Here is a 20,416-nt window from a genome sequence, read left to right on the forward strand (position 1 = left end):
CTAGTTGAGTCTCATAGCCTTGTTTCCATGTCAGAGTTATGGCTTTTTGGCTGCAATTCTTCCACGAAGACCAATTTTGACCAGACTTCTCCGGACAGTAGATGGCTGTACCTTGATCCCGCTGGTTTCTACCAGTTCTGTGTAGATGGCACGGCTGCTCGAAAAGGAAGTAAGCATGAGGTGTCTCACCTGCTGAATTAGGTTTCCTTGGCTGATCACTGCCTCTACGGTCCTGAACATTGCCCGATCAATGGTGTCCTCAATGCTGAGAAATACAGGCAGATACTTAACCATCATGCCATACCATCAGGGAGATTTGTGATTGACCCTAAATGTATTCTGCAGCAGGACAACGACCCCAAACATACAGCCAATGTAATTAAGAACTATCTTTAGCGTAAAGCAGAACAAGGAGTCCTGGTTTGGATGTGATGGTCTGGCCCCCACAGAGCCCTGATCTCAACATCGAGTCTGTCTCGGATTATATTAAGCCTCTGTTCACATTGACGACAGCTTGAAATCATGCGACTTGATCTGAAATTGCATGCCAGTGCAACTTCGTGTGTGGCTTCATGCAGACATCTATTCAGGTTGCATCCGAAATCGCCAAACATAGTGCATGTACCACTTTCATATACATGCGGTCCAGCAAAGTCGGCGTCGCACCGATTTAAACAGTGCGATTGCCGGCAATAGAATGCGACCCCATGAAAAGTCGCTCCAGTGTGAACAGGGGCTAATAGACAGAAGGATTTGAGGCAGCCTTCATCCACAGAAGATCTGTGGTTGGTTCTCCAAGAGGTTTGGAACAACCTACCTGCCGAGTTCCTTCAAAGCCTGTGTGAAAAAGTGTACCTAGAAGAATTGATGCCATTTTGAATCAAAAGGGTGGTCACACCGAATATTGATTTGATTTAGATTTCTCTTTGCTTACTTTGCGTTTTGTGAATTGATTTTTTTTTTTTTTAAAGCATTCTTTTTAGCATTTCTTCACACCTGCCTAAAAACTTTTACACAGTAAAGTATATCAATTCAAGATGTTGCTTACCACATGGCAAATGTTCACCATTTTGAGTTTAAGTCCACTTTAAACTGCCTTCCACTGCTATATGCACATAGTGGTGGGAAGGGGAATTATATTGGAATTACTGGATTTCTTTTCTCTTGGGGACACACACACACACACACACACACACACACACACACACACACACACACACACACACAAACACAGAACACTACTGTGGAAAGGGTTGCAATCAGCAGCTATCGGATGTTCAAGCATGCCCAAAAACAATAATTCATTCTGTGGTCACGCACATTATTCCAAAACCTTATGGGCTTCCATTTTTCTTCAGAGGGGGGGATGAGCCATGAGACCACCAGGACATGCATGTTATTAGGATCATGAGACTCACTCCTGACTTTTTCTCACAAAGAGATTTTAGAGAGATAAAAGAATTGTGGCATTTCTCTCCATAATTTACTAACCTCATTATGTCACATGCAGAAGTAATTGTTCATTCAGTGGAAGGAAGAACAAAGATCTGTGTGTCTTCGTTTGAGAAAAAAAAACCCCAAAAAAAACAAAAAAAAAAACAAAAAAAACAGGATTCTCTAAGCTCCCCAATCCCTGCATCACAACTTGCATCCGAAAAGAGAAGTTTGCTCCCAATACCTGTCTGTAAATCTGACAGCAGCGTTGTCACCCTTTCCAGTGCACTCGCCACAACTGGCGCCTGTCAGATTACCCAAAATTGTTAAACGAAAGATGCCGGGCGGGAGGCAACAGTGATTTTTATTTTTTATTGGTCGAGACTTGGAGAAGAGACATATAGAGGGAAATTTACTAAAACGGGTGCACACAGAATCGGGTGCAGCTGTGCATAGAAACCAGTCAGCTTCCAGGTTTCACCCCTCGTTCACACTGAAGACGGGTTTGAAATCGTGCGAGTTCAGCTAAGCTTGCACAATTTCGAACCTGCATTTCAGTGCGAGTTTGGGAGGATTTGAAAGACATCTGTGCGGGTTCATTCACAAATGTCTACTGAAATCACCCCCGAAGTCGCCAAAAGTTGTGCAGGAACTACTTCTGGAAAATCGGGGTGGCGCCGCAAAGTGGGTGTCGCACCGATGCGGATGGTGCCATTGTCGGCAATAGGCTGCGATTTGGCATGGGATTTGACATGTCAAATTGCCCGGATGTAAATAGGCTGACTGACAAAGCTTAATTGAACATACTGAAGTTAGAAGCTGATTGGTTACTCTGCACAGCTGCACCAGATGCTGTCTGCTCCAGTTTTAGTAAATCTTCCCCAAAATGTCTGTTCAGCATTTCTCAACCACCTGATATCAAACATGGCCTGAGTGCTGGGATGAATTAACTCCCATTAAAGTGGTTGTAAACCCTTGTTTACAACTTAATGTTACAGGTAAGCCTATATTAAGGCTTACCTGTAGCTAACAAGGATATCTCCTAAACCTGCACGGTTTAGGAGATATCCCTGTATTTGCATGCGCCGACGTCATGCGGCACATGCGCACTTAAGACAACTGAAGCAATGGCGCTATATTGCTGTTGCTTCAGTTGTACTGTGCCGTTCCCACATGCATGTGCGGAGTGACGTCATTGCAGCTCTAGCTAATCACAGCGCCGGAGCCGCGACACCCGGAAGTCACTCCGGGACAACATGTCAGCAGTCGGAGGGGGAAACGTGGACCGATGCGGGGGCTTCGATCTGAGGTAAGTAATACATAATTAGCTAGTATGCTATGCATACTAGCTAATTATGCCTTTGTCTTGCAGGGTTTTTGTTTTTTCGTTTTTTTGCTGAGGGTTTACTTCCTCTTTAATGTGTGCAGGAGTTACAGCACCCCAAGCTGGCCAATCAAAAAAGCCCAAAAAAAAAACACAACACACAGGACATGGAAGACGACCAGGTGAAAACATCAGCTCCAGCAAGGAAGCTTGCTGATGTTGCATCGTTGAAGTGCAGGTAAGTTTAGTTCTGCTCTAAACTATAAAATTTTGAAATAAGTATATCCAGTAAGGTCCACATTATTTTGTTTATCAACTCACTTATTCAGGGAAATTTACCCCACCTCCATCTAAAAACTGTACTTGAGACACCTCCATCAGATCATCCCTTGCAGCCATTACCTTTTGTACCACCTCCCCCTCCTTTAGATCAGGAATATGCAATTAGCGGACCTTCAGCTGTTGCAAAACTACAAGTCCCATCATGTCTCTGCCTCTGGGTGTCATGCTTGTGGCTGTCAGAGTCTTGCTATGCCTCATGGGACTTGTAGTTCTGCAACAGCTGGAGGTCCGCTAATTGCATATCCCTGCTTTATATTGTAAGTTCCATGAGCAGGGCTCACCTATTCCTTCTATATTGAACTGTATTGTAATTGTACTGTCCCCCTTTTTAGTGTAAAGTGCTGCATAAACTGTTGGCGTTATAAAAATCCTGCAAAATAATAATAATAAATCAGTAGAGTTGATAAGTCACACACTGACTTTTTAGATCTTACACAAAATATTAAACATAAATGACTGTAAGAAGGTAAGGCAGAGTCTGTAAGCCAGGCTACTAACTACAGACCAACCATATAGGCAAAAAAAAAAAAAAACATGGAGGGCCAGACTCACATCTGTATCAAATCTTCCGAAGTTTATGAGACCAGGGTTGCTCAGGTCGCCCGGTTTGCGGTTGTAAATGCTGAGGACAAAGTTCAGCGTGAAGGTGGAGATCATAGAAGCAAAGAACTGTGAAAGAAGAGAAAAAGACATAAATCATAAAAAAAAAAAAAAAAAAAAAAAAAGGGATGGGTAAAATAGCTCGATGTGAGACTTGACATTTTGATAGCTCCAGATGAGGAAGACATTGCAGGAGGATACAAATGAGGATGAAATTTACCAGAAAACAAGAAACAGTTGTACCTGGAACAGCCGTGCAGTCATCCATTCATACCGGATAAGGCATTACATGGCTCAACACAGACTGAATCGGTTCTTAATTGGAACCTTTAGCTGGGCCCCTGCAAGTTAATACCATAGGATGCAAGTATACACCGCACATTATGACAAACTTACCTTTCAGATTTTTTTTATTTTAATGGGTGTCCCAGGGAAGTTTATGCCATAATGTGCTAGTATGTACCACATATTAGAACAGTATGAAAGACTTGGCTGTCAAAGGAAATCCCTCAGCGCTAAGCTGTTAGCACTTGGGCGCTTCCATCTTCTCCTGGTCATCCTTCCAGGTATGGATTGTTCGGCTGCTCGAATGGGCAGGCCAGGATTGAGTCAATCCTGCGCATGTGCATGGAAGTCACTGCACCACGACGCAAAGAGGTAACGTAAACGGTAAATGTACTCTGAGCTGTGCATGCTTGGCTCTGTCTCCATTATCTCTGACAGGCCGGGAGAACCATTTATGACAGAAGAGACCCTACTTAAAAACCCTGCTGATCAGCATTTAAAAATAAATAAATAAATAAATAAAAAAAAGTTTAAGAACGCTTTAACTACTTCCCGACTGACATATGCATTTATGCGTCCTCGAGAAGCGGCAGTGATATCTGGACGATGGCTGCAGCTAACTGCCATCATCCAGATACCATTCTGTAGCTCCAGCAATGGACTTTTTAGTTAAAGTGATCAGAGCAGCTGAACAGCCGCCCAATCACTTTTTTACAAGCAGCATAAAGACCAAATGCCCGGCCCATTTATATATAAAAATTGCAAAATCCATCATTTAATTCTCCAGGGCCTCTGCTTCAAAAATATATAATGTTCGGGGGTTCCAAGTCATTTTCTAGCAAACAAATGCAGATTTTTACAAATATGAGAGAAATTTCAGAATTGGACAGGGCAGCTAGTGGTTGAGATATAGAAAATTACTTTTGAAATTACTTTTACATATTAGAGCCAATAAGTGATTGCAGACAAAAATTGCAAATTTACATTATACCTGCTCAGTTTTTCTCCCAGGTATTGCTCTACTGCACCAGTCCACCCCACACACTTTGACAGTAAATACTGACATTTCCAATCTCACCTACGACATACTTTTTGACAAGCCACTCATTCAAAAGGCCTGGTGTGTCAGTACTAAGAAATCTGAAAGTAACTAATGATTCAGAAAGCAGACATAGACCATACATAGTTTAGGAAGCATTCTCCCACTGAACTTGTGAGATGCTCTGTGGAATATGATTGCCATGGAACAAACAGAATTGAGACCAATTGAAGTCTCACACTCTTTTTATAGACATGTGTCCCGAAATGTTAAATGAGCTTTACTACTGCATGGAAATGCTTTAGAATACTATGGGGTTGATTTACTAAAGGTAAATAGACTGCATTTTTGCAAGTGCAGTTGTTCCAGCGCTTAATAATTTAGGTGAAGGTCTGCTGACTTCTATCAACCAATCATGTGCAAGCAAAAATTCAATTTTTTTTTTGTTTCCTTACAAGTGACTGGGTATTTTTGCAAAGTGAAGCTTTACCCCATTTACAAAGTTTTGGAGTAGAGATGGGCTCGGGTGTGTTTGGGATCCTAGTCTCAACCCACCTGCCCGATCCTGCCAGGAGGCCGACACTGCACACCGCTAATCACAGGCAGCGAGTCATTTTCCGGTCCGCAGCTGCACAGACTGGAAAATGTCTCACTGCCTGTGATTAGCGGTGTGAAGGGACAGCTTCCTGGCAGGATCGGGCAAGTGGGTTGTGACTAGGATCCCAAACACACCTGAGCTCATCTCTACTCTGGAGCAATTGCACTTGCAATGTGAACAGTCTATTTGCCTTTAGTAAATCAACCCCCAAGTCTCTTCTAGTGCCTATTGGACTGCACAGTCATATTTAGTCACCCTACACAACTGAGAAAGTCGAGGTAAGAAAATAAAAACAAGGGTTAGTTAGTATAAAGTCTGACCGCATAGTTTTCTAGGACTTCAAGTGGGCATTACGGTACATAATGTGAAGGTTTTGATTTTAAAACACAGTGTTCTAGGGCGGCTTCATTTGCTCCCTATGCCCCCCTGGCCTATGTGAATTTAGACACCTTCTCCTGCTTGCCCCTGAGATGGGCTACACAACTTTGTGCAGACAAATTCAGCTCTATGGATACTGTAGTACACATAGAGAGGAGCTTGTGACCAGAAATAAGGGTATTTCTCACTCTACACCAGTAGCAATAAAGTGCATCAGTGGAGGATCGGGAGCGTGCACAGGGCACAAAAGAAGATGGAAAACAAAAGAAATAAATAAAAATAAAAAAAAAATAAATAAAAAAATACAAAAAGGTAAAAAAAAAAAAAAACAAACTAATATTTTAGAATAACTGATGTGAAACTCAAATATTTTGGGAACATGCTGGATTTGTTTTACTTCCAAAATATTTGTAAATGTATGCACAAATCTGTGATCCACCAACTCTTGCCATGCTATACACACTCACTGCACATTTAATTTCAAAGCTTTGACCTACTAGCAAGCATCACACTGAGTTACCACCCTCTGCTCACTCCCTCTTGTGTGTTAAAGCGGGAGTCCGGCGACCAATCTTTTTTTTTTTTTAGGTCATTGAGACACTGCTAATCCCAAAATAATACTCACAGTTTGGATGTAATATTTCCACCTCTGTCTGTTAAAAATAACTTAAAAAATGTGATGCTGGCTGTTTCCATCTTGCTTGTGGGCATGTGAAGCCCACAAGCATTGATTTCCAGGATGCGGTGAATGCTGTTCATTCACAGCTTGTTCACACGCATGATCATTGTTTCCGCACTGAATCTTGGGAAGCCTGACACTAAGCTCCCAGGAGACAGTGCGGCGCCGGGGAAAGGCAATAAACACGCCTACTCCCATGGGAGGAGAGACAGGAAGTGCCACAATAAATTACAATATAAAAGTAATTACAGCGATAAAAAAAAATTTTGTGCGGCATTTGAACAGCTATGCAATTAACTGAAGGGGGTAAGATTAAGTTAAAAATTTGAGTGGAACCCCGCTTCAAAGTATGGACTCCTATCCACAAGTTTACAGAAAAGACACTCTCTCTACCTGCTTGGAGTCATCCTTTCACCTATGCAGGCAATTCCTGCAGTGTTCCACTGTTTCTCAGTCTTTTGGCTGGGTTAGGTGAGGTCAAGAACAGACCTTTGCCAATTCTTGTGATCAGGATCAGTCAGTTTATCTCTCCTGGCATCAAGATACTGCGCCATCTGAAAACATTTCCAGTACTGGAACAGAACAAAGTCCGCTCTGTCTGCTACAAAAGCTGCTGGCTAAAATTCTGTCATTTTACTAGAAACAAAGACTGATCTACAAAACACCAAATATCTTTAACTTTTGTGTCGGAAAACATGTAGAAGAATCTATATACACAATGCGGACCATTTACCAAGACTGGAGAGGGCAAAATCTGGTGCAACTCTGCATCTAAACCAATCAGCTTCCATTTTTTGTTTTGTTTTTTTGTTAAAGCTTAATTAAAGAAGCTGAAGTTAGAAGCCAATTGGCTACTATGCACAACTACACCAGATTTTGCACTCAGTTTTAGCAAATCAACCCCAAATTGAAAAAAAAAAACAATGAGGACTTAAAGGATAAGTTCAGCTTTTGGAACATGTTTTACATATTCCACTCATATTTAGGATGGAACATGGAACAAGTTCCAGCATCTGCAGCTATCAGCCATTTCCCCTCTCCCCAGTGAAAGCAGGCTGGCAACTTCCCCCGGCGCACGCTGTCACTCTTTGAAACCAACATGGCTGTGTGGGACTCTGCCCGCCCAGTCACGTCATTTTATTCACAGTTCTCCGTGAATGGAAATACAAGTCACGACAGCCTTTGCGGCTGTTGGCTTTTAGTTCTCAACGAACTACCACGGCGCTGTCGATCGCTCTGGTGGTTCATTCATTCGTCTCATCAGTGAGTATCTGCTCATACAAGGTACGAGCAAACAGACACACCGACAGGTCTGCAGGAGTCTTGCATGGTACCAACGATCTATCTGCTGATTGTGGGTGCAATGCTTTACAGGCTGCAAAAACAAACAAAATAGTAAATGCACATTTACCTGCAAAAATATGCGCATTTATTATTTTTTGTTAAAAGGTGAACTTATCCTTTAAAAGTGACACTAAACTTAAAGTGGAGTTCCACCCAAAAGTGTAACCTCTTATCTGCTCCCCCCCCCCCCCCCCCCCCGGTGCAACATTTGGCACCTTTCAGGGGGGAGGAGGGCGGGTACCTGTTTTTTGACAGGTACCCTTTCCCACCTCAGGGTGACGGCGCCGTCCCTCGGATATTCCGCCCCCTCCTCCTTCATCCACCGCCGGGCCAGTTACAAAGCTAATGCGCAGTAAGGAACCGGCTGTGAAGCTGAAAGGCTCCACTGCCGGTTTCCCTTACCAGGAATGGCGGCGGGGCAGCAGCACCCGGGAGTCGATCCTAAAAATCGGCTGGGGAGCTGACATCGCGCAGTATTTGTAGCTGCTGACCTTTCTTTTTTTTTCCCCCAGGCGGAACTCCTCTTTAAATTTTATTTTACATCAATTGTTCTAAATCTGAAAAATCAAGTATACCATGGTTGAGTAGGAAAGGGTGGCTACATTCACATGCATAAGGGGGAGTGAACAAATGTAGCCACCCTAGAAGAGGAAGTCTGAAAACAGCAGAAAAAAAAATCTTGCATTTGAAATATAAAAGCAAAAGAACGGAGAGATAGAAGGTACGTTCTAGTTATTTAGACATATTGCATTTATAAAAAATTTTAATTTAGTGTCACTTCAAAGCACATGTGTTAAAAGAGCAATGTGTGGGCGGTCACTAATGGGGCTAGCTGTTTGTATTCAGGACTTCAGATACAGCACGAGGTCCTCATCTTTCCTTGTTCAGAGTCAACCACTAAATACACTAAAGCCAAAAGAATCAACAAAAATGAGGCAACTAGCGTTTTCAAAAGAAAGGGCCTGAAATGTAAGCCTGCTGACAAGTGCACTTTAATTTGTGCGATATAATTCAGATCTGCAGGTTTGATCTGGTTGTTAGAAGAGGTCTTCCCTGACTGTTTTCTTGCATCAACATTAATGCTGGAGTCCTCTAGCGGTTTACATTCATACATTATAAGCTGTGCTCCAAAAAGGTTGCTAAAGCTTTACCATTGCTTTATGGCAGGGGTCGGCAACCCATCGATTGCGATCCACCCGTTGCCCACAGGCAGGTGACAGGTAGACCGCAAACAGGTTCCTGCGCCGCTGACCCCGTCTATGTGCTGGTTCCTTCTCCCTTCCAGTCTCAAGCCTCCTGCGCTCTGCCGCGCCTTCTGTGTCCTGCTCCTTCTCTGTCCCTCTGGCCCCCCAGCCTCCTCCGCCGCTGTGATCAGTGAACAGCAGAGACCAGGAGGAAGCACAGCTCAGGACAGAGGGTGGGAGGAGGTGCCGGCCAAATGAACTTTTTATGTTTAGCCGCAGGTGATTGGTTGCTAGGACAAAGGGTGGTCCTAAGCAACCAATCACCAGCTTGCTAATATGAAAAATGACTCTGCCAGCTCCGCCCCTCTGTCTAGAACTGTGCTGCCTTCCGGTCTCTGCTGTAGAAACAGGTAGGAGACTATGCTATGCGAGGCAGAGATTACTGCTATAGGGGAAAGGGGGGGGGGTGGGTGATGTGAAGGGGTCGGAGGACACTGTTATGGGCAGGGTCACCTCCATAGCAGTGTCCTCTACCACCCTTCACATCACCCTCCACCCCCCCCCCCCCAAACCCTGCATTCTGAGCCTAACAAACTCCTGATCCCTGCATTCTGAGCTCAAAGCACCCCTGATCCCTGCATTCTCTGCATAACGCAGCCCTAAACGGCCTGTCTTTATTTTTTATTTTTTGGAAAAGGCAACGTAATGTATCTATACCATCTGGTGCCTTTTATCACATAGCGTTGGCACTTGCCAATAGTTTTAGAAGGTTATAATACAAAAACATCCATCAGAAAGTGTAGGGCACTTACTATTCTCCATGTAAGCAGCTGGTTCCAAAATGAGGCACCTTCTTCCAAGCTAAAAAGTACGCCACCTACAGAACACAAAGACAGAACACACACAGATGACACAAGATCCAATGTAATGTGCACAACATCCACAATGAGTGTTAATAAACCCAGAGTAAGAAAAACCCTCATGCTATTGCGCTCCAAAGATCGGAAATGACATGTCCTGGAAAGTCTCGCTGGTGGAGCGCAACCCATCGTTTTTAGTTTCCATTTCATGTCTGATTATGATCTGAAGGATGCAAGTGCAATTTTACTTTTTTTTTTTTTTTAATAGAATTGAAATCTACTACACTATGAGAGGTTTCATGACATCTTCCCCTTGTGAGTGAGGCAGCACTTCCTGTTCTTAAGGGCACAAGGGCTGAAACGCTCGGCCAATCAGGAGAAAATCCTGCTCCAGACTACCTTCAATGTTATCCGTTATAACCAAAAACTGAGGTCACATTAGCTGAATAGGAACATGAAAAACAAGACTTGGAAGGCACTCATCCTGTGCTTGCATACTCCTACTTTCCTTCTTTACAATATTCCATTTTCTGCAAGACTAGATTGTACTAATTAAATGACAGGCTACTTTCATAGGACGGCAGTATTTCTAACTACCTTTTCCCAACTGCATCAGTCATTGAGGTAGGAGGAAGCTGTGGTCACAAGGGGAAGCTGTGGTTTGAGCTCTCAGACTTCCCAAAGAAATAACTACACCTGACAAATTTTCCTTATTTTATCCTGGAAACTATATTACAGGATGTAAAAAAGCATTGGAACAAAAAAAAAAAAAAAAAAAAAAAAAGGGAGCATAATTTTTTTTTTTGCAAAATCTTTTTATTAAGTTTTATATTGTCACACAAAAAGTACCCACACAGGGGCCAAACATTGCCCACGCAGGGGCATATCCTCTGATGCCGCTATAGACCGCACCAGGGCACATCGTTCAACATAACCAAACTTACTTAACTATACCCCCAATGGGGGGAGAGGTTTAATTCAGGAAGATCCATGCTCTGCATTGAACTGACAGGATATTTGAATGAGAGATATTGGGTCAATTTGCTAACATATTATAACCATAATGTTAATTTAGGAATTGGTTACTGTATCAGTTGCTGTGGTATTATCATCTAACCAACAGGCCCATACCTTTTCAAATTTTTGGGGACAACCCCTGCCCGAGTAGGTGGCTTTATAGAGGGGCAGACTGGCATTCACTAAGCTCTTCCAAAATCTAACAGAGGGGGGAGATGACTGTTTCCAGGTCATCGTGGTGGCTTTATGTGCATAGTATAGTAACAGAGATATTAGTATTTTCCTAGCTCTGAGTATTGGCATTTGGTCCACTAGTCCCAGTAGACAATGTTTAGGATCATACGGGATACTAATCTTAGTGATCCTAGTGATCACTTGGAGTACTTCTTTCCAATACTGTACAATTGCTGGGCAAACCCAGAAAATGTGAAAAGTCCCCCGGGTGGTAGGAGCAGCGCCAGCACGCCGGAGAATACGCCGGCGACATCTGGTGCAGCCTGTGGGGCGTGTAATGAACTCTGTGTACGATTTTGTATTGGACCAGTTTGTCCCTGGCTGAGACCAGAGGGGAGAAGGGAAAATTCCAAATCTCCCTCCAGTCATCTTCATCCATCTCCAGTATGTCCCCCACCCATTTCCTGCGGAGGGAGGACAGCTCGGGAATGGCAGCGACCAGCAGGGACCCATAGATCTGAGACATGGGTTTCTCGAGATCCTTCACCCGAAGGGTGGATTCGAGTTCTGAATATTCCAATACAAATCGGTTGGCCTAAGAACTGACACCTATAGGCATGAGCAACTTGAAGATACCGAAAGTGGGCCTTTGCAGGTAAAAGGGAGCATAATTTAATTTAATACAGCTATGACTTCACTAGAAAATATTTTAATTACATTTCAATTAAATAGAACAAGCATAAGTAGCCGCCAGCATTGCGCTTAGACGAGGAGACGGTGGGGCAGCAGTATTAGCCAATAGGCTTTGCAGAATTCTTCTGGTTTACAAATTTAACATGCTCGAGGTCTTCATGCTTCCGGACGAGCGAGGTCTTCATGCTTCCGGACGCTCGAGGTCTTCATGCTTCCAGATGCTCGAGGCCGTCACGCTTCCAGATGCTCGAGGCCGTCACGCTTCCAAATGCTCGAGGTCTTCATGCTTCCAAATGCTCGAGGTCTTCATGCTTCCAAATGCTCGAGGTCTTCACGCTTCCAGATGCTCGAGGTCGTCACGCTTCCAGATGCTCGAGGTCTTCATGCTTCCAAATGCTCTAGGTCTTCATGCTTCCAAATGCTCAAAGTCTTAATGCTTCCGAATGCTCGAGGTCATCATGCTTGGGGATGCTCAAGGTCATCATGTTTAGTGATGACCTCACCCCAGTGCTGCTGCTTTTAGATTGTCAAATTCCAGATCCTAGATGAGGCTTTATTGCTTTGCTGCAAAGTAGTCGGCAGGGAGGGTCAATGACCTGGTTGTGCACTTTACCAGAGGTGTCTGGATCACAAGATTGCCCAAACAGAACTAAAAACCCCAGGCAGGTGAAACCGTAAAATCAGTGTACCTCTGTTGAGAATTTAGCCGTTTAACTGGACTCCAGCTTTAAAACGCTGACACACATTGAACAAATGTAACCGTAATGTCACCGCCTCAAACCCAACTGAAGTTCAGGTAGTAACAGGAAGCAAGGAGCCCTTGAATACTTATTAACATGCTCAGCATGGAATACTTAAAGTGGATGTAAACCCAATTCATGAAATTTGAGCACTATGTCCCGTAGCTTTCTCCTGCTCCATTCTTCTGTTATCAGCCTGATAACTTTTGATAAGCTCTCAGAGAAGGGAGCCTGAAGTGTGTATCGGGGAGGTTGCTATAAATAGATTAGCAGACTACTAAACTATTCACAGGCAACATCTGTATGTGTGGGGAGGGGTTGTGTGCGCCTTTCCTCCAATCTGTTGTCTCACAATGTATAGCAATAATCCACTCCTACAGATGAATGAGGAAGTGAAAAATTTAACACGATGTGCACTTTCTAAACAGTATATAAAAATGAAGACAGCAGATATACATGTAAAACGTATGTAGGGAGATTTGTTTCACCTCTGTGTATCATCTGAGGCTGTTCATTCACTGGGTATATGTGAGGGTTTATATCCACTTTAAGCAAACAGGCAAACAGGTTCTCTTTAGATATATGCTCAGGCCAAGAAACTTTATTTCTGCAAGGCCACAAATAGATGCTCTAAAAAGAATTGAAGCCATTGCCAGGAAAATACAAAAATAAAGCCTATAAAAATGGCAGTATGGGCTTATGGATATAAATAAATAAATCTCCTGGTTTAAAAAGCTGTATTAGATGACCAAGTATTCCAGCTTGACAGCACACAAAGCATGCCCTATTTTCAGCATAAAAATTGGAAACATCAGGGGGGAGGGGGATCAATAGCTGTCCTTTACCAGCTTTCCCCTAAAAGTAAAGAACAATTTGTTCACTTATTTACCATAAAGTTAAAGTTTGTCAAGTTTTTAAATGGATACTATTCATATAAAATATTACTACATAAAACAAAAAAAAGTGTGAATTACACACGTGTGCACCACTGCACAATCACAAAATCAACACATTTGCAGTACGTTTTCTGCATTGGCTTCTTTGTACCCATACTGCTCACTGGACAATGAATTAGCAGTGACAATTCAGTTATTAGGGAGCTAATCCAGAAAAAAGTAAAACTGGAAGTATAGCTAAACTGGAATGTAGAAGGGTGACCTTTGTGCATTTGCAGTGTTGGCAGAGGGATGTAAATCATATGAATGCCTAAGCAGTACTTTCCATCTTAAAATAAGGAACGATACTGGACACAATAGTATAATAGTAAAAATAATAGGGCAATTGAACTTGGTATTCAGCTGTTGGCCTGAATATCTACTTTATGCATTAATGATTAACATTAGGGGTTAGGTCTTTTCAACTTATGAATTTAAAGTGCCTGTTCAAAGCAATATAAACAGGTTCACCTAAAAGCTCACTGCCCACTGATTCCTTTGTTGCCCCCCCCCGCCACCATTCTATTTGTGTGTTGGAGCCTCCAATCTATGCAAGTGTTTGGAACTTACATATCGTTAACTGACTTTTTTTCTGCCCAGATAAAAAGTGTCTGGACTTGGCTGCTCACACCGAGCGCTGCATCCCGAAAGTAAGGCCGGACATATACTGTTCGATTCAAACCATTAATGGGCAGGCTGAATTTACCAAGTTGATCGATCAACTTGGGTACAACTAGCCTGCCGGATTTGCCTCAGATTATCGCAAGCAGCTGCTATAATCGTTGTTTATCCTGGCGGGGACGGCCAGGATAAACAATGTAGTAGTAGTCACTTTGCTCTGAATAAAAAATAAAAAATAAAATGACAGGTTTTCATTGCAAGAGCAGGGTGGAGGTGGTGCGGATTGCTATTCAACTTCTTGCCGACTGCCCCCCCCATGTACTTTTACCTAGGGGGACGGCTCCTGTGCGCAGAATCACATACAGGTACACGATTCTGCACTTCCGGGTCTGGGTAGCACATGTGCGCAGCCGGCGACCCGCTCCGGCTGTGATTGGACATGGCGGGAGCCAATCTGCAGGTCCGGCGGATCTGATGTCTGCCAGAACCCGCCGATCGTTCCCGAGAGAGGCTGAACTGCGGTCTGCCTATGTAAACAAGGCAGATCACTGTTCTGTGACAAGGGAAGACCGAGATCCTGTGTTTCTGCCAAGCAGGAACACAGATCTCTGTCTTTCCACAGTTAAAGCACCTCCCCCACAGAGTTAGCAAGTACTCCCTAGGAACACATTTAACACTTTTAGCGCCGCTGATGTTAACCCCTTCCCTGCCAGTGTCATTAGTACAGTGACAGTGCATATTTTTTAGCACTGATCACTGTATTGGTGTCACTGGTCCCTTAAAAAGTGTCATAGTGTCCGATTTGTCCACTGCAATGTCGCAGTCCTGCTATAAAAATCGCCGTTCGCCACCATTACTAGTAAAAATAAATAAGTAAATTAAAATTATATAAAAATATCCCATAGTTTGTAGATGCTATAACTTTTGAGCAAAGCAATCACTATACGCTTACTGCGACTTTTTTAACAAAAACATGTAGTAGAATACATATTGGCCTAAACTTTTGAAGAAAATATATTTTTAAAATCGTTTTATTGGATGTGTTTTATGTGTGCGTGTTCAGTCATTTAGTCGTGTCCGACTCTTCGTGACCTCATGGACTATAGCGCGCCAGGCTTTTCTGTTCTCCATTGCCTCCCGGAGCTTGCTTAACTTCATGTTCATTGTTTCAATGATGCTATCTATGCATCTTGTTTTCTGTCATCCTCTTCTCCTTTTTCCTTCCATGTTTCCCAGAATCAGGGTCTTTTCCAATGAGTCCGCTCTTCACATTAGGTGGCCAAAGCATTCAAGTTTCAGCTTTAGGATCTGTCCTTCCGGTGAATATTCAGGGTTGTGTTTTATAGCAGAAAGTAAAAATGATTTTTTGTTTATAGCGCAAAAAATAAAAACCCGCAGAGGCGATCAAATACCACCAAAAGAAAGATCTATTTGTGGGAAAAAAATGGACATTCATTTTATTTGGGTACAGCGTCGCATGACCGTGCAACTGTCAGTTAAAGTAACGCAGCACCGTATCGCAAATGGCCTGGTCATGAAGGGGGGTAAACCTTCTGGAGCGGAAGTGGTTAAAGTGTTAGTTTTCCTTTACAGAAAAAATGCAAAAGGTGGACTAACACTGTACACCCTTCCCCATTCTGAAGGATCAGCAACTACACAGTGAATTGCTTCACTCCATCCTGGAAGCGCTGCAGGAGAAAAAGGGGGGGGGGGGGGGATTTCAAATCCCCGGACTGCTAGACCGGCTGCGCGGGCACTGACAGCTCATCATCATATGGGGCAAGTACAGCAGGGACCAGGGGTGGGTAGGGGAGATTCGGGGAGGCTGTACTGTGTTAGTTTAGCCCTTAGAACCACTTTGAGCTTGATCGCAATCCAGCAATGTGCACGAGTGCGGCAGCTCTCTCCCTCATGATTGGCTGAGATGCAGCAGGAGCCATTGGCAGCCAATGAGGAAGGGGTTGGGGCTGAGCAGCGCTCTCCGTCTTATGTTATCTTATAGCGGCTTGCTATGGGGACACTCGGCGGGGGGACAGAGTGACATTGGGTGACCCGAGAAAAGGAGCGGGGCTGCTCTGTGCAAAACTATTACATAATATAATATAAAATTATTTTTTTTCATTTTTGCCTTTACAAACGCTTTAAGTATTTGATCAGTTAAATACTTCCTAATATTATCAGAAGAGGCCCCAATATATACAAAGCTACTGAGAAGATTTTCACACAGTAAGGAGAGACATACCGACTGGCGCTCCGAAAGCTGCCGACACCCCAGCAGCGGCCCCTGCTGACACAAAGTCCCTCTTCTCTGTGTCCCTGCGGAAGTACTCAAAGATCTGCAAAGACACAAAATAATCATTCAAACAAGCCCTGCTGTGAACACCCGTGAGCAGTCCTTCAAGCTGCAAGTAAGGCCTCAGGACTGAGTGATAACAGACTCCAGGAGGGAAATTTACTAAAACTGGAGCACTCAGAATCTGGTGCAGCTGTGGATGGTAGCCAATCAGCTTCTAACTTCAGCTTGTTCAATTAAGCTTTGGAAATAAAACCACAAAGCTGATTGGTTTCTATGCAGAGCTGCACCAGATTTTGCATTCTCCAGTAAATTCCCCCAAAATGTGTATCTATCCCAAGAACAGACAAATGTAATCTATTGTAGCTTTCTTTGGATGTGATGGTTGCATTTGTTTAAGCTTTAGGTCCTTTGTATACACCCGATGATGCTACCTGTAAAGTCAGCCATAGCCATATTAAAATTTGGATCCATCTACGGACAGGCTGGTTGTACTGAAGTCGATCAATCGACTCCAGTATAACCAGCCTGTGGGGTTTTTTCATTTGCTCACTGCCAACGGGCTATAACCGCCAGTACTGATCATTGTATTCTGACAGCTGCAGAACCTCCCGCTGTAATAATTACAATAGCGCAGCGGGAAGGATTCAGTGTTGAAGGAAAGAAGACTTCATAATGTATGACTTGCCCAACATTTCCTGGCCTAGGGTGACAATGCTCTCTTACTGTATTGTATCAAAGGGGGAGCAGAGCTGTCACCCTAGGACAGGAATACAATAACCAGCCCCTCTCCTCTATTGCAAAAACAGAGAAAAGGATTCTGTAGCCCTCAGAGATAGCTGGGAACAATGGAACTGATAACGGTCTGCAGATGAAGATAACACAGATAAGCTGACATGATTATTGCCAGAATTAAAAGATATTCTTTTGAACTTACTGAACAGATTAAACAAAACATACATACACTGAGTACATAACACATACAAAAGCTGAATTCCAGGTATGAATTTTATGGCATAGTTACTTTGCCATATCTGTGGAAGATGGAAATCACTGTGGCAGTCTCCACTACTACAGCGATTGATCACCACCGTCCTCTAGGTCCTATGCCCTACAAGGTGGAGAGTGACATCACGGTCTCCACCTAGTCCAATAAAAGGCGGCCTTGCCTTAACTGAGAAAAATGTGGTGCGTTCTGTGAGGGGTTCCTGTGCCATGCGAACGATCCCTTGTGTTCACTATGGAGCAGGGCGGCTGCTTGACCCGCAACCTGTAAGACATCAGCGATCAATGTAGAGGTGAAGACCACTGCAGAGATTCTCCGCTTCCGCTGGGATCCCATGGCTTTTGCGCAAATACACTTACACTGGACCAAAGTAATTATGCTAAAAAAAAAAAAAAATCCATACCTGGAATTCAGCTACATGGACTATTCTCTTCTACTGCCATAGCAACATTATGTAGGGAATGCAGCTGAAAACATCTGCATGGTTTTCTGATATACCATTTAATAAGTTACTTTATACATTTCTTATTCTTAGGTAAAATGTCCTAGTTTTGAGTCAGAGCCCTTTCACACTGGGGTGGGGGCGTTGTCGGCGGTAAAGCGCCGCTATTGTAAGCGGCGCTTTACCGTCGGTATGCGGCCGCTAGCGGGGCGGTTTTACCCCCCTGCTAGTGGCCGAGAAAGAGTTAAAACCACCGCAAAGCGCCTCTGCAGAGGCGCTTTGCCGGCGGTATAGCCGCGCCGTCCCATTTCTTTCAATGGGCAGGAGCGGTAAAGGAGAGGTATACACTCCGCTCCTTCACCACTCCGAAGATGCTGCTGGCAGGACTTTTTTTACCGTCCTGCCAGCGCATCGCTCCAGTGTGAAAGCCCTTGGGGCTTTCACACTGGAATGAAAGCAGCGGCTGTTTCGAGTTGGTTTGCAGGCGCTATTATTAGCGCAATAGCGCCTGCAAACCGCCCCAGTGTGAAAGGACCCTTACTGCCATTTTTAAGTGTCTTATATAAAATATAAAAACCTGAGTCAAACACACCAATCGGATTCACAACAGTTTTTCTTAGGGTAGCTGCTGTGGGCAACACAGGAAGTTCTAAATGTATACATAAAGCTATTCTATTAGATTAACACATCTAACAAAAGCCACAGAACGAGATCTGGTTCCTGTAAGTTAGAGCTTACCTTAAAGTCTTTCTTGAGTGATGTTGACCTGCCTTGAGAAATACCAGGCTGCCACCACCGCTCCGGAATGAATCATCGGCCCTTCCTAAATACAGAGGGAGCACAAGTTGGTACAGTGCTCTTTTTTCATTTCAGCTTAAGAAAAATATAAATATCAGCATGCTGGACTGCTTGAACAGATACAGTGCCCGTGCAGGACAAAGCAACAGGTTCACTTAAGTGCTATGCTCCTCAGATGCACATTCTAATGCAGGAGGTCATGAGCTTACACAAGGTTGAGTACATTCTCTCCTGATCCCATGTGACAGAATAGGAAGTCTGAACAGCCAATCACCAGTGCTGCCATTTGAAAGCAAGGGTTATTAGTCAAAAGCTGCCCCATACCCAGAAGTATGATCCATTTCTTTGCTCACAGAGGCCGATCTAAGAGTGGGGGAGAAAAAGGGCTGGGAATATATACTGCTTATATCCCCACCATTAAAGTGAACCTGTTGCTTTGCCCTACATGGGCATAGCACAGGTTTGATTTCATCCAGCCATACAAACTACCATCTGATTGTACAATTTTTTTTTTTTTTATCTATGAACAACTATGTAATGCCAAATCCCGTCTGCAGGCAAACTGTCCTTATATAACAGTGTGGGTAAATCTAAAGGCTACTATACATTGACTGTAGCCAGCTTAAAGCATTGTTTACACCGTTACGGCTGTTAAACAAAAGGTTTTTATAGTGGATTGCAGCACAAATGCGTGAGAGTTTGACTTGTTTTTCCTACAATTCAAATACATCTCTAATAGGACCTGCTGTGTTCAGAGAAAACCCAACCCATTGTTTTGTTCGCCCCCACCACTTACCTTGCCCACAGCCAGTCCTCCGACTACAGAAAATATAACTCCACACACCTTCACCACCAAGGTCTGCCAAAACACAGAGAATGAGATATTTACAGATGAATGCAGAAAAGATGCCCCTGACATCACCAAAGAGGGAGGGGGAGAGAAGAGGGAGGGGGAGAGAGAGAGAGGAGAGAGAGGGAGGAGAGAGAGGGAGGAGAGAGAGAGAGGAGAGAGAGAGAGAGGAGAGAGAGAGAGAGGAGAGAGAGAGAGAGGAGAGAGAGAGAGAGGGAGGAGAGAGAGAGAGAGGAGAGAGAGAGAGAGGAGAGAGAGAGAGAGGAGAGAGAGAGAGAGAGAGAGAGGAGAGAGGATGAGAGAGAGAGAGGAGAGAGAGAGAGAGGAGAGAGAGAGAGAGGAGAGAGGAGAGAGAGGAGAGAGGAGAGAGGAGAGAGAGAGAGAGAGGGAGGAGAGAGGAGAGAGAGAGGGGGGGGGGAGGGGGAGGAGAGAGAGAGAGAGAGGGGGGAGGGGAGGAGAGAGAGAGAGAGAGAGAGAGGAGAGAGAGAGGAGGGGGGGAGGGAGAGAGAGAGAGAGAGAGAGAGAGGAGGGGGGGGAGAGGGAGAGAGAGAGAGGGGGGGAGAGAGAGAGAGGGGGGGAGAGAGAGAGGGGGAGAGAGGGGAGAGAGAGGGGGGGGAGAGAGAGGGGGGGAGAGAGAGGGGGGGGAGAGAGAGAGGAGGGGGAGAGAGAGAGGGGGGGGGAGAGAGAGAGGGGGGAGAGAGGGGGGGGGAGAGAGAGAGGGAGAGGGGAGAGAGAGGAGGGGGGGGGGAGAGAGAGAGGGGGGAGAGCGGGGGGGAGAGA

The 20,416-nt window shown here is 44.2% G+C and overlaps 1 protein-coding gene across 1 annotated transcript in view; it reads right to left on the reverse strand.

Annotated features, from left to right (window-relative positions):
• The window catches only part of CLCN7 (chloride voltage-gated channel 7), a 102,761-nt gene that overhangs the window by 45,864 nt on the left and 36,481 nt on the right, over nucleotides 1-20,416 (reverse strand). The window contains 6 exon segments of the mRNA XM_073635187.1: nucleotides 3,653-3,769; nucleotides 10,020-10,084; nucleotides 16,490-16,583; nucleotides 18,727-18,771; nucleotides 18,773-18,811; nucleotides 19,583-19,720. Of these exon segments, the coding sequence (XP_073491288.1) occupies nucleotides 3,653-3,769; nucleotides 10,020-10,084; nucleotides 16,490-16,583; nucleotides 18,727-18,771; nucleotides 18,773-18,811; nucleotides 19,583-19,720 (498 nt within the window).

This window comes from Aquarana catesbeiana, linkage group LG06, assembly GCF_042186555.1.
Source record: "Aquarana catesbeiana isolate 2022-GZ linkage group LG06, ASM4218655v1, whole genome shotgun sequence".
Taxonomy (NCBI): Eukaryota; Metazoa; Chordata; class Amphibia; order Anura; family Ranidae; genus Aquarana; species Aquarana catesbeiana.